The 18,165-nt window shown below is 45.1% G+C and overlaps 1 protein-coding gene across 1 annotated transcript in view; it reads left to right on the forward strand.

Moving 5' to 3' along the window:
* Dnah9 (dynein axonemal heavy chain 9) overlaps positions 1 to 18,165 on the forward strand; it is a 328,999-nt gene that overhangs the window by 232,342 nt on the left and 78,492 nt on the right. Inside the window, exons 50-52 of the mRNA XM_075992137.1 lie at positions 3,585 to 4,010; positions 13,556 to 13,675; positions 17,151 to 17,339. Coding sequence (XP_075848252.1) covers positions 3,585 to 4,010; positions 13,556 to 13,675; positions 17,151 to 17,339 — 735 coding nt within the window. The remainder of the gene's footprint in view (positions 1 to 3,584; positions 4,011 to 13,555; positions 13,676 to 17,150; positions 17,340 to 18,165) is intronic.

Raw genomic sequence — 18,165 nt, forward strand, 5'->3', positions numbered from 1 at the left:
AAGTAATAGTTCTGTTTCTAGGAAGCTTAGGTTATAGCAGACATGGGAGACAATGAGCTAAATAATGCTATTTTATCCAAAGTAGTAAAACATAGCAGACACTATGAAGGAAAATGTGGTACAGAGAAACAGAGTTCTAGGGCAGGCAGCAGGGAGCAGAGGTGAAGGGGACAGATGGTTTCTGTGGCACAGAAGGTGGGATTAGCTTACTTAGCCAGAAAGGGGGCACAGCAAGGTTTATATCAGCCACAGCAGTCATTTCTCCAAATGAAGGGTCCTGCTTCAGATGCCATAGTGGTGAGGACTGCAGGAATATCCCCCCCCCCCCATTGACTTAAAGATTCAAACAGCAAGAAGATCAAGGTCTAAGTATTTAGCCAAGTTTAATTGAAAGCACACACACATGTAAACACACACACCAAAGAAAGAGAAGGTACTTATAATAAAAGAAGCCTGTCATTAACATTAAGAAACATTAGCAATGCTTTAGCAGAATTTACAGTACTCTAATGATGTTTGACTCCTGCCCCAGTGCTCCAGAGAGATGGATTCCTCTCATCTGTCGCATGAGACAAGAGTGGAGTGGAGCCAAGTGCTCCTAACGTGTGTTCACTGGAAATAGTGTCTATTTCTTCCTGAGAAATGTTCCTTCCAACCTTGTGTACTTCCTGGTTGTACTGCCCTGTGGCTGCTGGCTTGAGGTCCATCCCTAACTAAACAAGATCTTCGCCGAGGCATTTTCAAGTGTTGACTTCCATCAGAGTCAATGCCTTTTGCCTTCTGCTTGCAAAGCTAAGGATGTGAGCTGAGCTATCATCACTCTGTCACCCCATTCAACCATTCCGTGTCCAATCTGATGACTGTCTGCTAGAGAGATTTTCTTCTGAGCAGAGGAAATCAGGTTCAACAGGGGTCCCTGTTCTCATGAGGAAGAAGATTATATAGTCAGTCGACTAGGATGAAGTAATCGTTTCAGGTTGCAGTAAGTTTTCTGAAGAAAATCACCATAGTAGTAAGATAGGAAAAGAGGAAGAAGAAGAGGTTGGTGGGTCAAGTCTCTCTGAGTAGAGAATGTTAGAATTAAGATCTTAAGGAATGAGGTGGCACTGGTCGTGTAAATCCCTTGGGAACAAACATTCTTTTTTTTTTTTTTTTTTTTTTTTTTTTTGGTTTTTCGAGACAGGGTTTCTCTGTGGCTTTGGAGCCTGTCCTGGAACTAGCTCTGTAGACCAGGCTGGTCTCGAACTCACAGAGATCCGCCTGCCTCTGCCTCCCGAGTGCTGGGATTAAAGGCGTGCGCCACCATCGCCCGGCTGAGAACAAACATTCTTATAGAGATCCTGAGATAGAAATGAGCTTCATAAGTCAATGGCCCCCAAAAGGAAGTGTGTAGAGTCAGTGTTGAGTCACTATTATAAATACCCCACACTGGCTACTTGTAGTAAAGACAGGTTTGTTCAGGCTTATGTTTCTAATAGCTCCTGACCAAGACCAGGTCTCTGTCAAGGATGGTGCATGATTGTAGGAGCTAGTGTTTACACCTCCAGCCAAAGAAGAGAAGGGGCTTGAATCCCAGAAGCCTCTTCGAGGCCACTCCCCTGTTAAGCCAGGTGCTTCCCACTAGGCTCCTTAAAGAAGCAAAGTACCCTAATAAACAATGCCACCTTGGGAGCTCAGTTTTAGACTTTCAGGGACATTTCCAAATCCCAGCAGGAAGCATTTAGAATCTGAAAGAGAAATGAGGGAAAGAGTCCCAGGGCAGAGAGTCCAGAGAGTAGGGCCAAGTGCCTGACAACGTGAGCAGATCAATATGCAAAAATGAACCCCCACAAAGAGACCCAGGGCCAAGAAAATAGCCAGAATTCCCTATGAACATCCATTCCCCACCCTTCCTACACAAGTGAGTCATAAAAGAAAGCCCATCTCAACTTGGGTGGGGTTTTGTCTCTTAGACCAACATGGTCACCATTGACTGGTAGATAAATATGGATATAAAGATGGGTTGGGATGAATTCCATTGAAATCACAGCAGTACAAGATCTGGGTTCTTCACCTCCTATATTGGGTTCTTCACCTCCTATATCGGGTTCTTCACCTCCTATATTGGGTTCTTCACCTCCTATATCTTCATACATGTTTTCTATTCCACCCACTGACTATGCCTAATTCACTAGTTTAGGGGGTGAAGATTCTTGCTCCAGTTTGTGTTTCCTTACTGTACCCTCCCTCGGCTCCTCAAGACACGTCCCCACCCATGCTAGCTCCCACTTGTGTTTGTGTGTTGTTAACTCCTGCTGCCAAGAGTTTGATGATCTAATATGAGTAGAGTTCAAGAGTGAATGTGACCTATTGAGTCCATTTCTGGCGTTTGTGTGTATATGGCTTCAAGGCTGATGACTCTGGACTGGACAACCAATAAAGGGGCTCATCAGCAGGTTCTATTTATATACGTTTACACACATACACACACAAATATAATCAGAGAAAAAGAGGATGTCTACTTGACAGGGGTTGTGGGAAGATTCTGAGGAAAAGTATCTGAGCAAGAAACTGGAGGGAGGAAAGGGAAGGAGGAAGTGATGTAATTTTTTTCAATTAAAAGCAATTTTTTAATTCGAAAAGAAGTAAATGTGGCATCTCCCCCCACACCTCCTTTCAGGTACCAGACTAACACCCTCCCCCCCCCCCTCGCTGTGGGTTTCCAATCTCCAGAACAGTTCAAGTTCATTTGCAGGTCTTAAACTTTGAAATAAGATCCTCCCCACCCCACTTTAAAAAACACCATTGAAAGAATAGGCGTACTGGTCCTTCTCAGTCGATGCTACAGCCTGCCTTGATCACCTTCACATGCTCATCCCTGGCAGCCACAATTCCATGTCCAGATGAGTGCCACTCCAATTCCAGGTTATAGAGGAGCGCACCAAGAGCTGGGAAGCCTAAGTGTCAGAGTCAACACTTCTGGGTTATAGATGAGGGCACTGAGGCCTGGAGTCAAGGTCAACATCTTTCTGTAGCAAAGGACACACCTGGGACCAGTCAGAGGCTGCTGACTCTCAGGCCACCTCCGGCTTTCTGTCTGAATTATTTCTTGGCAGAAACCCCACTATGCATTCAGGACAGTCAAGTGTATTTAGAATGAGCTCAGGGAAGACAGCAGTTTAATTAAAGGAAGAAAAAAAAACAGAACAGTTGAGTTTCAGTGCGATCCTCTTCAATCCAAGATGGAAATTAATTTATAATAACCTTATCTTTTATTCATGTCATGCTGCATGTTTCAGAGTATATTGGCATCCTTTTATTTCTCCGCTAGATGTGAAATAATGGTGTGTTTCTAATGGGCCGTAAGTCACTTCGTGCTGGAGGGACATAGCTGAGTCTCTGGTAACCAGTCAGGGAAGTCTGCAGTCACTGGGGAGTCACTCTGTTTTCCCTTTGATGAGTCATGATATTTAAAATTCAGAGGGCTGCTGCAGGCTTCAAAGCAACCCTTTCAGATTGATCACTCCACAGCCTAACTCCATTAGTGGCCCAGGACAAAGAGAACTCATCCATTTTCCTCTAACAGCCTCCTCCTCTCTTCTCAGACCAACCTGACAGAGCTGAAGACATTTGGTTCCCCGCCTCTGGCCGTCAGCAATGTCAGCGCTGCAGTAATGGTACTCATGGCCCCAGGGGGCAAGGTGCCCAAGGACCGCAGCTGGAAGGCTGCCAAGATCGCCATGGCCAAGGTAGACAGCTTCCTGGATTCCCTAATCCACTTTGACAAGGAAAACATCCATGAGAATTGCCTCAAAGCCATCAGGCCCTATCTCCAAGACCCTGCGTTCAACCCGGAGCTTGTGGCCACCAAGTCCTATGCAGCTGCGGGCCTCTGCTCTTGGGTCATAAACATTGTGAGGTTCTACGAGGTCTTCTGTGACGTGGAACCAAAGCGCCAAGCTCTGAACAAAGCCACCTCAGACCTCACAGCTGCCCAGGAGAAACTGGCAGCCATCAAAGCCAAGATTGCTGTAAGTGAACCGAGAACCCGCCCCCCCTCGCCCAATGCTGTCAACCTATAGGGTGCACAGCACCCTCTGACCACTGCCAGAACCTGACAATACAATGCCTAAGGAGAAATCAAAGGTTCGTGTAAAATTTCATCCCTTTTCCACTGGCATAGTTTTTACATTTCTTTCTCCAACATACATAGACTAAACAAGAAAACCCACTGGGCAATTGGTACATAGCTCTGGGCACAAAAGGGGACTGGGCACGTATTAATCTCCTATGAGGAAAGAAGTGATCCAGAGACACACAGCAGACTAAGAGTAGCATCAATGGCTGTCCGGCTGCTCCTTTGTCAGTCAGATATGAATTAAATGCTGTTGTACTTTCGATAGTAACGAGCAAAAGGTTAAGGCTTTGAGGTTCCCTTCTCCCCTAAAATGTGGATAGAACTGTCTTGACTTCACCTCTGACCAATTGTCAGTCTTCCCCACTTTCTGCGGTGTAAAGAGGGTGTGTGAGAACCTCATTGTCCTATGAAGTTTTTCAAAGCAAGTCATCATGATGCAGTCCCATCACTCAGGAGGCTGGAGATGGGGATCATGAGTCTGAGGCCAGCCTGGGCTACATAATGAGATTAAGTGTGGTCCTTGCCTCATGTGAGGTTTATTAGCATTTACAAACACCATACATCATTAAGTCTGCTTCACTCAGATGCAAGGGGTTGTTTTATAATGACTAGAGCAGCAGTTCACAACCTGGGGGTCAAATGGCCCTTCCACAGGAGTTACATACCAGATATCCTGTGTATCGTACATTTACATCACAATTCATAACAGCAAAATGACAGTTATGAAGAAGCAATGGAAGTAATTTTATGGTTGGGGGTCACTGCAACATGAAGAACTGTATTAAAGGGTCACAGGATTAGGAGGGTTGAGAACCACTGTTCTAGAGAGAAAATTGCCTTTGAGTTTCTCTTTTACCATCGAAATGGATGCTACCCGGCTGGGTAGAGCGCAGACAGCTTGCTAGAGTTCTTGTCTAGCACACATGATGCCCTAGGCTAGAATTTTAGCCAAAAAGAAGATTAAAAATTAGCTAAGTGAGAGGTAGTCATCAGAAGGTAGCATAGCTGAAAATCTGTCCTTCTCCGTGAAGTCCCACACCTAGCCAGGAAGCTATTAGCTACAGAGACCTGCTGGGAAAAGGAGAAAGAGTTTTCCCTAGGGGAGTGTCACTGGGTATAACAGCCACACTCCAAGCTGGCCATCAGAAAATGAACTCAAGTCATGTTTTGTGGGGTTTGTCCACTTTTTTCATTTGCTTTGCTATTTTTTTTATCCAACTGATTTTTGTTGTTTTTCCTGTTTTGCTTTTTTCCAAGAGAATGAGAGAAGGAAAAAGAACATGAAGTTGGCTTGGCTAGGGAGGTAAAAAGAACCTGAGAGGAGTCAGGAGAGAGGGAAGAATATGATCAAAATATATTATGTGAAAAAATTATTAAAAAATTTTACAAATAAATAAGTAATGTACCTATCTCAACAGACCTTGACTTTGATCTCAACTGTAATATTTACTTCTTATGTCTTCAGAGTGCCCAGACTGTAGCTCTCTGAAGGAAAGCAGATTGGATAATAGTATCTGCCTCCAGGGATTATCCTGGGGATGGAAGACAACCATGTGTGGAGCATGAGCCAGAGGCAGCCTATGACAAAGAAAACAGCAAGAAAGGCCTTAGGGACCGTGATCGCCATTGTTGTTCCCCCCACACACTTTCTGTGCTATCAATCACACACGCACATCCAACCACATGCATTAGCTCAGTTATTGCCAGGATCAAGTGCGGTCCCAACAGTGTTCTGGATGTCTAGTTCCTCCATATGCCTGCCAGGCAAACACGATTCTTGCTGTGACTGTGTAGGGATGATAAAGCAGGTTTTACAAACTGAGGAGGTGGATTGTGGATGTGCTGCATAGCTCATGTGGCATGGATTTATTGATGGTCAGGTGACAACAGGCTCATGAAAACTCTAGGTGGAAGATCATTGCAAACAGCCTCTCTGTGTAATATAAATCCTCGAGTCTGGGGACATAGCTCACGCTAACATATTTAAGAGGGTCAATCTATAACATCTTGATAAATAGCAATAATAACTTGGGTGAAGAAACAAATCTCCTCTAAATACCTGCATTCTAAACCTGGATATTATTCATGGACCATTTCCTTAGAACAGGTGGTAACGGCCATAACCAGCCTTCCACTAGTACAAAACACCTTAGCAACCCCATTGCAGCTTTGGGGGAAAGGCAGGGGACAGACTTCCTAACAATTTTTATATTGTTCAGTCTCTCCCAGAAAAGTATAAAGAACTGAATTTTAAAAGACAATTTACTCCAGTTATTTTAACTAAAGGAACATTTGGTACGGAGGGGATGTTTAAAAATATTTATACCTTTCCAGCAGTCAGTTCACATGACGGGCCCACTCAACCTGGGAATGTAAGATGAATGGGCTGAGAACAATTGGCTACCATAAGAAACGTTTCTTTTCAGCCACAATATTTTCGGCTTTTAACAAGCTCCTCTCCTTCCTGGGCTTATACATTCACCTATTAACAGTCCAAGAACATGACCACGCGCTTCCTACTGTATCAGAGAGAAAGAGGCAGCACCCATCCTTTTCATGGAAGCCCACCTGGGCCAAGGAGATGCCTCTCCAGATGCTGCTGAGGTCACTACAGCCTTCTCCATTCATGCATGTATATTCACATTTTCAAATGTGTACACTCACTCACACACACGCGCGCACACACACACACATACACACACATGCTTTGTTAACAGTGTTTGGTCTCTAAATGGTGGATGGTTTTTGTTTGATCATCTAGTTCTCATTTTCTGCAATAAGCATATATCGACATTACAATTTATAATGCATCAATAAGAACAAGTTGAATATTTTCATAGAGCAGGGAAAATATCAAATGGTAGAGAAAGGTCTTCATAAGAAACAACAGCTCTCTTTTAATTCTTGGATCTGCTTTGAGCAGTTAAGGCCATCTCGGAGCCTGCTACATAGCAGCTGAACTGTCTCCTCAGGCCTCTATCTCATATTTGCAGATGACATAAGAAGCTGTTAGGTCTTAGTTAATATTCTGTCATTGTGGAGAGACACCATGACCAAAGCTACTCTTATAAAAGAAAGCATTTAACTGGGGGGTGGCTTACAGTTTAGAGTTAGCTCATGATCACCATGACAGGGAGCAGACAGGCATGGTACTAGAGCAGCAGCTGAAAACTTTGCACCCTGATCTCCCAGGGAGAGGGAGAGAGACTGGGACTGGCATGGACTTTTGGAACCTCAAAGCCTACTCCACAGTTTTTGTGGAGGCTTGAATAAGAATGACCCCCATAGGCTCGTGTATTTACATGGTTACTCATCAGACAGTGGCACTATTTGAGAAGGATTGGAAGGTGTGGCTTTGGTGAAGTGTGTCACAGGGTGTGGGCTTTGAGCTTTCAAAAGCTCATGATAGGCACCAGTGTCCTCTCTGTAACACAAATAATAAAAGCCCAGAGACAGATATTGGGGTTCAACCTGGAAGATCAGAAAAGCAAAGCAGTCAAACCACTAGAGAGCTCTTACCTCTATGAAATCTTCAGACTGAAAGAGCACGAGTTCCTGTCTCATCCCACCCTATATTCCTCTCTAATACTGGAATTAAGGGCGTGTATGCACCACTACTGCCCAGCCTCTATGCTAACCAGTGTGGCTGCTGGGATTAAAGGTGTGTGACATCACTACCTGGCCTGTATGGCTGACTAGTGCGGCAGTTTTGTGTTCTGATATTCAGGCAAGGCTCATTTATTAAAATACAAATGAAATATCACTACAACTCTCTCGCTCTCTCACTCATTCTCTCTCTCTCACACACACACATCCTGCTGCCTGCACATCAGGATGTAGAGCTCTCAGTTACTTCTCCAGCTCCATACCTGCTTGCCCCCATGCTCCCTGTCATGATGATAGTGAACTAAGTCTTTGAAACTGTAAGCAAGCCCCCAACAAAATGCTTTCTTTTTATAAGAAAGAGTTCCCTGGGTTATGGTGTCTCTTCATATCAGTAGAACGGTGACTAAGACAGTTGCTAATATTGAAAATATCAGAAAATGTACATAGAAATCTGATTTCTGGCCATGATACAAATAATCAAAAGATTCCTCTATATCATTCACTGCCTGCAGTTAGCTAATGTCTTCATATTGGAGTGAATGGCCGTGTTGCATTTTGTCGTCAGCCCCATCAGTGCCTGTTTCCTAAGACTGGACTCGTGGCCGGCTGGTTCTCAGCATCTTCTTGTTCTGTTCATTGGAACATTCAACTTCTGTCCTTATGCTAGACCGATATTTCTACTCCCTGGGTCTTATTCAGATACCTGACTGGTCTAAATTGTTGATTTTGACATCTTCCCAGAAAATTTATGACAACTGGTTTTAGATAACATCTTCTTTATTTTTGCTCCATTGCGTGGAGGTGGCTCTCTGGCAGCCTCATCTTTCAGGATGAAACTGTCAATCATCCCAAACTTCTGCTCTTCTCTCATACTCCTGTGTCCCTACTTCCGTCATCATCATTTCTGCCTTGTGATTGCCATGGCCAAAACTATCTACATTGGCTTCTGTAACCAAAACTAAGTATCTCTGCCCATAGACTGATTCATGAAAAATTAAAAAATCAATAACTTCCATTTATATTAAGTGAATATCTCTATTGATTACAGTAGATCTAAGTGATACATTATATTTTCTTTTTAAAAAATACTTTTATTTTATGTGTTATGCATGTTTGCCTACATATATATGCACTATGCTTGTACCCAGTTGTCCTCAGGGATCAGAAGAAGGTGTCAAATCCCCTGTAACTGGAGTTGTAACTGGTTGTGGCCTATCACGTAGGTGCTGGAATAAGACCTGGGTCAGCTGCAATAGCAACAAATGCTCTCAACCACTGAACCTTTTTCTATCTCCTGACTTCCTTTTTTTTTTATAACAGTCTCTTTTCCCCTTTGGAGTTTTTATCTTCTTTTATAGGTTTTCATCCATGATTTGCTTGTATGTAGCTGCCGTTACTTATCCATTCTCCACCCAGCCAGGTGCTCTATCAGGTCATTGTCTCTGGTATCTGTCTCCTTTGTTCCTAGTTCAGGGCTCCAGTCAGTGTTGAGGGTAAGCAAGGACCACTGATTTATTTCTTGAGCTTGCTTCAATTATGTCAGAACCCCATAATGCCTCCTTTCTTGGTCTATTTTTTTATTTTGTTGTATCCCACCCTCAAGTCACATTCCCTGGAAGTAAAGGGTTAAGGGGAAGTAAATTACAGCTACAGTCTGGTCATGCATTTATTTTGCTAACAAACCCAAGTCAAAACTTTGAAGACTGGAAATCTGGATTATTCATTTTTTTTCCTTAAAATGCCGAACACTCTGTGATCTAGTCTGCGGAGCTGTCAACCTCCTGACCCTTGTGCTGCCCACATTTCCAGAAGCCTTTGACCTTCTTATTATCCGTAGCCCCTGATGCCCACCACTGATGTACTCAGCTTTCATTCTTTATTATCTCTTCACAATTTCATACTTGCATTGATGACTGTTGATCATTTTAGCATATCCCTTATTGCCTTTCTTAGCTCTTTCTTTTCCACTGAAACCTTCCTGCTCCCCGATCCTATTTCTGTGCATGCATGTGCGTGCGTGCTTGCGTGCTTGCGTGCGTGCGTGCGTATGTGTGTGTGCGCGCGCGCGATTGAGTTTAACTAGGGTTGTTTGGATGAGCATAGATGGGGTTACTTACTGGCATGGGAAACTTACCAGTGGTTACATATTTGAAGAAAATGATAGCTCCTCCCCCAGGGACCATTAACTGACAATAGACCACGGGAGAAGGGTGGAGCCTCACCAGCCCCTCTCTCATTCATGGTAAGATGGTGACAATCTCAGTCTCAGACAGGCCCTGTGCAGGTAACCACAACTGCTCTGAGTTCAAGTAGAACAACCATGTCATGTCCAGAAGACAACATTTCTCAGCGCAATTGCCCGTCTTCTGGTTTTTACATTCTTCCGCCTCCCTGCATCAGCACACACACACACACACACACACACACACACACACACACACACACCTTCTGCTGTGTTCCCTGAGTCCCAGAGGAGGCACTGTCAATGTCCCTTTTAGGGCTCATTACTCATCAGTCACTCGGTTAAGAGTCTCTGTGTTGACCACCACCCACCGCAAATAGAAGCTTCTCTGATGAAGCTTAACCACAGCATAATCCATGAGCACAAACATAAATATTTAGAAGATAACTCAACAACATGTCCATTCAGCAAAACAACAGCAGTAGGTCCCCCCACTCAGAACCTATGACCTCCTCAGTCCTGGAGTTTTGCCCAGGCTTACAGTCCAAGGTATGAGTTCCTTTCTGTGGAGTGGGCCTCAGATCCAATCAGAAGGCAGCTGGCCACCCCCATAGCAGCCATGTCATTATTGCACCAGTGGGTGCATCTTGTTTCGCAGGTGGTTGTTGTAGTTTGAAAGGTTCACAGCTGGGTGAGGGTACAAATGACTTTTCCCTCCCAGCAGTCCGCTTGGCACCTTCTAGGACTCTGAAAGCTGGCCAGCGGGGAGGAAGCTTCCGGGCCAGTTACAGCTTGACGCTCTTCAGCCTACAAAGTTTAGGTATCTTCAGCGCTAGGGTCTCACCATCTAGTTCTAGTGTGCAATAAAAAGAAACGGCAATAACCTGCATTGTTGTGGATGGTCCCTGTGGCCTTCCTGATCAATGGCTCTTAGGAGGGCATTTCGATTTTCACATAATAACCAATGGTTTCTGAGAGTATTATTCACCCAATGCAAGGTGTCTCCTTTCAAATTCTTAAATTATATGTTAATAATTAGAACTATATAAATAATTTATAAACACATAAATTATACATTTAATAATCTTATAGAATAGTAGGTTTCCATATGGCTTTTTCATGCCTTCCCAGTTTGAGATAAACCCCAATCCCACCCTCTTGCCTCCCCTATCCCCTTCCCAACTTTGATCTTTACTTAACTCCTTCCACCTCACTACGGCTCCCTCTTTTTCATATCACACGTTTCTAATATCCCATTCTTTTATGTTATTCATGCTGACATGGGGGACCTACTGTCTTCAGCCCTGACATGCTATTTTTGTTTTCTTCTCCGGCATTCCCCCTTCCATTTTCTTTGTAATCTTATCTTCTGCACTACAAGTACATCAAACGTTGAACCTCCTAACTCTGTCCTCTATTTTCCCTCACGTTTCTGCCACTGTTCATTTTCTCAGGCTTACTGGGAGATTTCTGAAGCCTTGCATGGTTTCTGAGTTCACCTTTCTCACCCACATTCCAATCACTCTTGTTAGTTTACATTAACAATAAACTGGTGTTTCCTAATACTGGTTTCATTCTCGTCTCCATCTAATAAAATGCTGTTCTCGTGTTATAGCTGAACCATCTTGGACCTCTCTGAGAACTGGTCCCGAGGCCTTTAGTGCTGTTCTTGTTGCTATTGGGAGCCCTGTCTTTCTCCTTTTGTCTGCCTTAATGTAGGCATTTGCTAACACTGTCTGTCCGTTGTCGTTTCTCAGGGGAAGCTAAGAAGATGGCATGGCCACTGCATTAATGAACACACATCAGCTGTAGAAAACTTACAGAGACATGGAAGCTGGAGGGGGAGAGCATGGAGAAGGGGGCCAGCAGGAATGGGGGATACGAGAAAATAGTCGGGTAGAATGAATACGGTCACCACGCACTGTATATAAGTACGAAAATATCAACAATTTAAAGATACCTTTTTAAAGAGCTGGTATTGTCTCTGTAGATAAAGGCGGGGCTGACTGATAAGATTTATTTCTAAGATCAGATGAGCTATGCTGGATGCATCCTAAGTGCTAGAATTTCTCCTTCACGGTAATGATGCCTTCTACATTTGGATAGAGATACTTGTTGGGTGATGTAGGAGGGTCATCTGTCTATGTGTTACTTTCATTGGTTAATAAAGAAACTGCCTTGGCCTTTGATAGGCAGCAGCTTAGATAGGCAGAGTAGACAGAACAGAATGCTGGGAAGAAGGGAAGTGAGGCAGATGCTATAGCTCTCCTCTCCAAGATGGACTCAGGTTAAGATCCTTCCCAGTAAGCCACCACCTCATGGTGCTACACTCATTAATAGAAATGGGTTAATCAAGATGTGAGAGTTAGCCAATAAGAGGTTAGAGCTAATGGGCCAAGCAGTGTTTAAAAGAATACAGTTTCTGTGTAATTATTTTGGGTAAAACTAGCTGGTGGCCAGGAGCCCTCCTGGGCAGTGGGAAACGGCCCACCACTCCATCTACAGTTGGGGGTACCAATTTAGTCCTTCTTTTTACCACCCACCCAATCACACTTCCAGAATCTCCAGTTGGTGGAGGCTCTGCAGGTAAATAGCCTTCGTGGTGACCTGAGGAAGCCACAGGCTCCTCTGTCCATCTCCAGCCATCCAGCAGCTCCACTGGCATGGTCTTCCACCATCTGCTGGACTCTCTCACTCCTAACGTTGACTCATATGGTATGCAAAGCTTATGCCTATTGCAGTTCCTTCCTACTAACTTTAGTGATTGCCTGGGAAGAAGAAGAGGTGATGGGTGTGTTCAGTCCACTATCATTAATCCAATGCTGGCTGCTTTTTAAAGTGCTGGTTGTGTGAGCTCAGACACCTTAGCAAGGGCCCACTACGCAGCTTAGACTTCCATTACTGCACATACACAGAGCATGTGCGGAGGTATCTGCTGTGTGTCCCTGTGTCTTCACCTATGTGAATGTACACTCTAACAGTGACAAGTATCTTGTTTCTGTTCTTCATTCTTGATAAATTCAGAGAAAAAAAAATGAAGCTATGTCTTTTCTAAAACACATCCTGCCCTTTATGATGGGGGAGAATAGGTGAGGGCTAAGTAAGCTCTAGCCAAAGAAGGGCAGCCCAGCCTCAGCCCAGCGTGGTCCATCCTGTAGGTGACACTCCCACGTCCCACCTCCACCCCACCCCCGCCGGGTCTCCCAGTTATATTCTTGCTTCTCCAGTTGTGGTCTGCTTTTGCCTCCAACATCAACACCTGTGCTTGTGGAACTCACTGGAACCCCTTTCCCCGAGGAGAGGTGGGACTTTTTCTCTCCCTTTTCTCTGCTCCATGCGTATCTCACCTCATCGCCTTTATACAAGCCAGGCGCTCCTCAGCTTTGATCAGCTATCTCTGGGCTTTCATCCCAGCCTCTGCCTGCAGGAAGAGGCTGAGGTTGTCTCTGGGGTCACCCTTCATGTGGCTTCCTTTCCACCTGCTTTCTTACTGACCTTAGTCTCTGGACCTTCCTCTACCCAGCATTCCCTTGGTCTCTGGGTCTTCCCCTATCCAGCATGCCCTTCAGAGTCCTCTTATAAAGCCTTATCTCAGAACCACTAGCGATGGCCTGGAATTACCGACCAACTTTGCGTCCCTTCCTCAACAGCACCTTAACGAAAACCTGGCGAAGCTCACAGCCAAGTTTGAGAAGGCGACAGCAGAGAAACTCCGGTGTCGGCAAGAAGCTGAAGTGACCGCAGGCACCATCTCCCTTGCGAACCGCCTGGTGAGTCTGAGCTCTGACTACATTAGCAGTTTGTCAAGTGCCCCAGGAATGTGACTTGAAGAGCTCCCCTCAGGGCGACTTTGACTGGCCTTGGGGAGGTGGGCGGGGTGGCATCGAAATGTGGAAATGTGCCGAGTTACAGGGACCTGACACCTGACAAGTATGGGTACTCAGCCTTCTCTGCTCAAAGCTGATTCCGTAAGGAGGTAGTTAGACAGAAAGGTACGCTGGACCCCTAGACAGCTGCTGCGGATGTGGCCGTACTCCGTGGATATGCGTGGGCCAGAGAAGTTAGCCTTTTGTGGGTCAATTCCAGAGCTCCTGTCCATGTAATACTTGATCAGAAGCTGTAAGATTGGGGACAGCGAAGCAGAAAGGAATGAAAATGACTGATTCTGAACATTTCCCAATGTGACCTTATCCGTGGACACCTATGTGTACACCTAAGGATATATGGGAGAGATGGAAAGGCTCTGGCCTTCCTGAGAAAACAAGTCTAAATGTCAGGACAAAGGTGTTTATGTTTGGGTATCTATTACAATATAACAAATCACCCACCTCCCCAAAAAAATTAACTCAGGAGCAAGTGTAGATATTCCATCCTTGGTTGGGGCAGGAGAGAGCTGGTGTTGGTGGTGGTGGGACCAGAGGAAAATACTGGAGGGGTTAAAGCAGCTCTTTGTGTCCCCCGAATTTGTCTGCTAGGGCTCAGTGTTGGAGGGCTTCACAGTCCAGGCCGTTTATAAGATTCAGACTAATGATACTTCCGTCCTGTTTCAGAGGAATGCATTAAACCAAACAGTTTTTTAAAAAATACTACAGTAACCATTCTACAATATTTCACACTTTTGAAGGGCAGGGCTTTGGGTAGAATTTAGCTTACCAGGTGATCTCCATGCCTGAAAAATTCAGGGTCCTTCAGTCTTGGGATTGGGCTGGGCTGGGGAGTCCAGAATAACTTTCTTCATCTGCTAGGTACCTTGACAAGGTAAGGCTGGGAGGGTGGCCTCAAAAGGGCCACTCTCTGTCCCCGTGAAATCTCTCTAATCTCTATGTGTTCCATCCCTACCCCGGGACTCTACAAGTAAGTGTCTGGAAAGACCGGAAGTGGAGTGTGGCGCTCTCATAAAACCTGGGACCAAAGTCTAGCTCAGTGTCAGTCACTTGTGCCTTAGTCCTTTAAAATAGTTCCAAATTCAGGGAGGGAGATGGGTAGCTCTCATGTTTTCCCTGTGGCTGGCTCTGTGCTGTTGCTGTTGTTGAGATGGGCTTTCACTCTGCAGTCTAGGAAGGAGATGGGTAACTCTCATGTTTGCCCTGTGGCTGGCTCTGTGCTCTTGCTGTTGTTGAGATGGGCTCCCACTCTGCAGTCTAGGCTGGTTGTAAACTCGCAGTCTTCATGCCTCAGCTCCTAGAGTCTTGGGATTACCGAAGTGAGCCGCCATGCCTGACTTGAACATCCCACTTTTGATGAGAGGTCAAAGAATTTGTAGTCTTTTAAAATCCCTTATGGCTTGTGTTTCTCTCACATCCAGCAGCAAAGACTGGAGAACAGCTTCTACTGAGTGTGATTTCTCTTTACTCCCAGCACCACCCTTCCCACAGAAGAGAATTATAATAAATCCCTTTCCTCCCTCATTCCAGCTACAGCCGTATTTCTTTAAGGAGCCACGTGTTGTAGCCAGCACTGGACTGAGCCGTGGTTTAATGAAGGCACTAATCCACATGTGTGTCAGTTGCTATATACTCTGATGTTGCATTAAGACAGAAAATAGAGACGGGAAGAAGGAAGGGGGTGGGGAAAATTTATAGCTCAATTAAAAACAATAAATAAATTAAAAAGTAAAAAAAAGACAGGTAATAGATTTCCTCTTGAAGAAGTAGACGAAGAATGAGCATAGGTATGAAATCTCCACTTTTTTACCCATGTCCCCTCTGTCTCGAGCTTGTGGTCTGTGGCCTGTCTGTTGTAGTTATTTGACCTGAACCTGTTGTCTGTCTGTCCCTAACAAAGGACTTTGTTCTGTGTTTACTGAACAGAACATAAATCAATGATATGGGAAAGAAATGGGAAATATTTTTCAACAGAAATCTTTAACAGAATTTTATAGGGAAGAGGTTTTTTGACTGACTCTGAATAGCACTCAAAACTACACAAATCTTAGCAACCAAGAACACACTGCTTTCAGTGCTTATGGGATAGTTTGTTAAGTTGGTTTTAACCCATTGGCTGCTTTCAGTGATACTTACATACATATACACATACACATGTATACATACACATACTTTATTATGGGTCAGGAGCATGGAAGTACATAATTTAGGATTAAAGCTATGCACTAGCTTTTTTTTTAGGTTGTAAAAGCTGATGATTATGTGGGAAGGGCAAGACATGGTGACGTTGGTTACATTGTTCTCATAAAAGCAGGTCAGAGTGAAACAGGCTGAGCACTTAGTAGGAGAGCTGGTTGAGTACTTAGTGCAAAACCATCTCAAAGCATGTCATCAGTTTGGGTGGGAGATCGGGTAGAAAAATGTGTCTCTGCAGTTATGGGTGGTTACAGTTACGGCTGCTGCGCAACATTGAGATGGTCGGTTTCACCAAACAGTTTAATTTGGAGATGACCCCCTGCAGACATGTAAGAAACTGGCCAGATCTGGCTAGCCGCCCTCCCATCGAGCTCCTTACCTGACTTCCAAAACTCGACACAGCCTTCTCCATCAAATGGGGAGTCTCCAAATGCATTGCCATGCCAGGTTACAGGGCTGAATGTCTGAACATATGGGCTCTGAAACCACTCTGTCTCTACCAACATTCTGTAGAGATCCTTGAACTCCACTGTTCTAGTCTAAGAACAGGACAGGGACATGCTGGGCTGGCCAATCACTTCTTGTTCTGCCAGCTCTCACAATGTATGATGGTTTCCTCCCAAGAAGAGAGGTGTCCTCCAGAAATGGGCCAGGTTAGCAGAGGTGTGTTCTGCAGTCTCTGGTACTTTGTACACACTTGGGTGTATACTCCCTCTTCTGTCTGAATCCACCTCTGTCTTCCCACCCACCGGAAAATGATTAGGGCACGTGGACTTGACTTTATGTACATATCTCCAGCACTTAGGGAGGTGAGCATGGCTTACAGACCAGGCGCTATGCTGAGCGGTAACACACATGAACATGTTTGGTCCTCACAACACCCCACAGAACTGGTATAGCTGTCTCCACACGTAGAAAGGGCAGAGCCCAGCAACCAGCATCCAGAACCTGTTACCATCTCACGGTCCATGCAATGCGCAGAGCAGGGGCTTGTGTGCTGGAGTGTCACCTGCAGCCAGGACGTGGCCGATGACAGAAAAGGATTCGCAGTGGTTCTCTGGGCCTTCTTGCTGTGGACATATGGCATGTGAGCTCCTTGACTAAACACACAGCTCTGTGGGCTCCATCTGACGCTTCTCTCTCCTTTCCACCCTTTAAATGGCAGGTTGGAGGACTCGCCTCTGAAAACATCAGGTGGGCAGAGGCTGTGCAGAACTTCAAACAGCAGGAAAGGACATTATGTGGAGATATTCTTCTTACTACAGCTTTCGTTTCCTACTTGGGCTTCTTTACCAAAAAATACCGAAAGAGCCTCATGGACGGGACCTGGAAACCCTATCTGAACCAGCTGAAGGTATGTGTGGCCTGAATCTGTCCTGACTGTGTCAGCCTGTGTGTACCACTGAGATCACATGACCATCATAACCCAAACCTTCCAGTAGTCCTTGCATATGCACCGACACGCCCACTGAGTACCAGGCATGGGACATACACGCTCATATCCTCTCCACTGCCAGGCAGTATGACTTAGAACCTTGTTTTGATGGGGTTCTCATGGGAACTCCATGTTTGGTCCTTCATGCTCTGGTTCTTTGATGAACTCCACCTCCTGACTGACTTCCAAGTGGCAAAACCTGGGAGACACCAAAAGATGTCTCTTTTCCAGAGGGCTTCATAGGAGCAGTGGGGGAAGTCCCTTCTCTGTTCTTCCTGGCCCATTGTTGTTGGCTCCCAAAACCCTACAGTTTATACTCATGGCTCAGAAACACAGCTATAAAAGCCACGTTGTCATCAATGCTCAGGTGCTCTTCCATGGGCCATTCAGAGGGGCAGGCACCTCTGTGTAGCTATTCCCAGATCCTCCCTCTGTATATCAAAGTGATGGAATGGGGGTGGGGAAATGATGGCTGCTGAGTAAAGGAGATTTCAAACCTCACCTAGACCCTAGCATTCCTTTGGCAAATCCTTATCACTCAGGTTCATCAGTTCCCAAACACTAGCCAAAAATTCAGAGTGTCCTACATGCCATGCCAATGTAACACAAAAGACATGCCAGGCCAGGATGGCTTCGGCATATTCATTGTCCAACAGTGCTGATCAGGTCCACAGACTTCAGCAACAGAAAGAGTGGGCACAATTCACAGCGAACCCGGAGGCATATCCCAAACTCCACCCATAAC

Source organism: Microtus pennsylvanicus, chromosome 11, assembly GCF_037038515.1.
Source record: "Microtus pennsylvanicus isolate mMicPen1 chromosome 11, mMicPen1.hap1, whole genome shotgun sequence".
NCBI lineage: Eukaryota > Metazoa > Chordata > Mammalia > Rodentia > Cricetidae > Microtus > Microtus pennsylvanicus.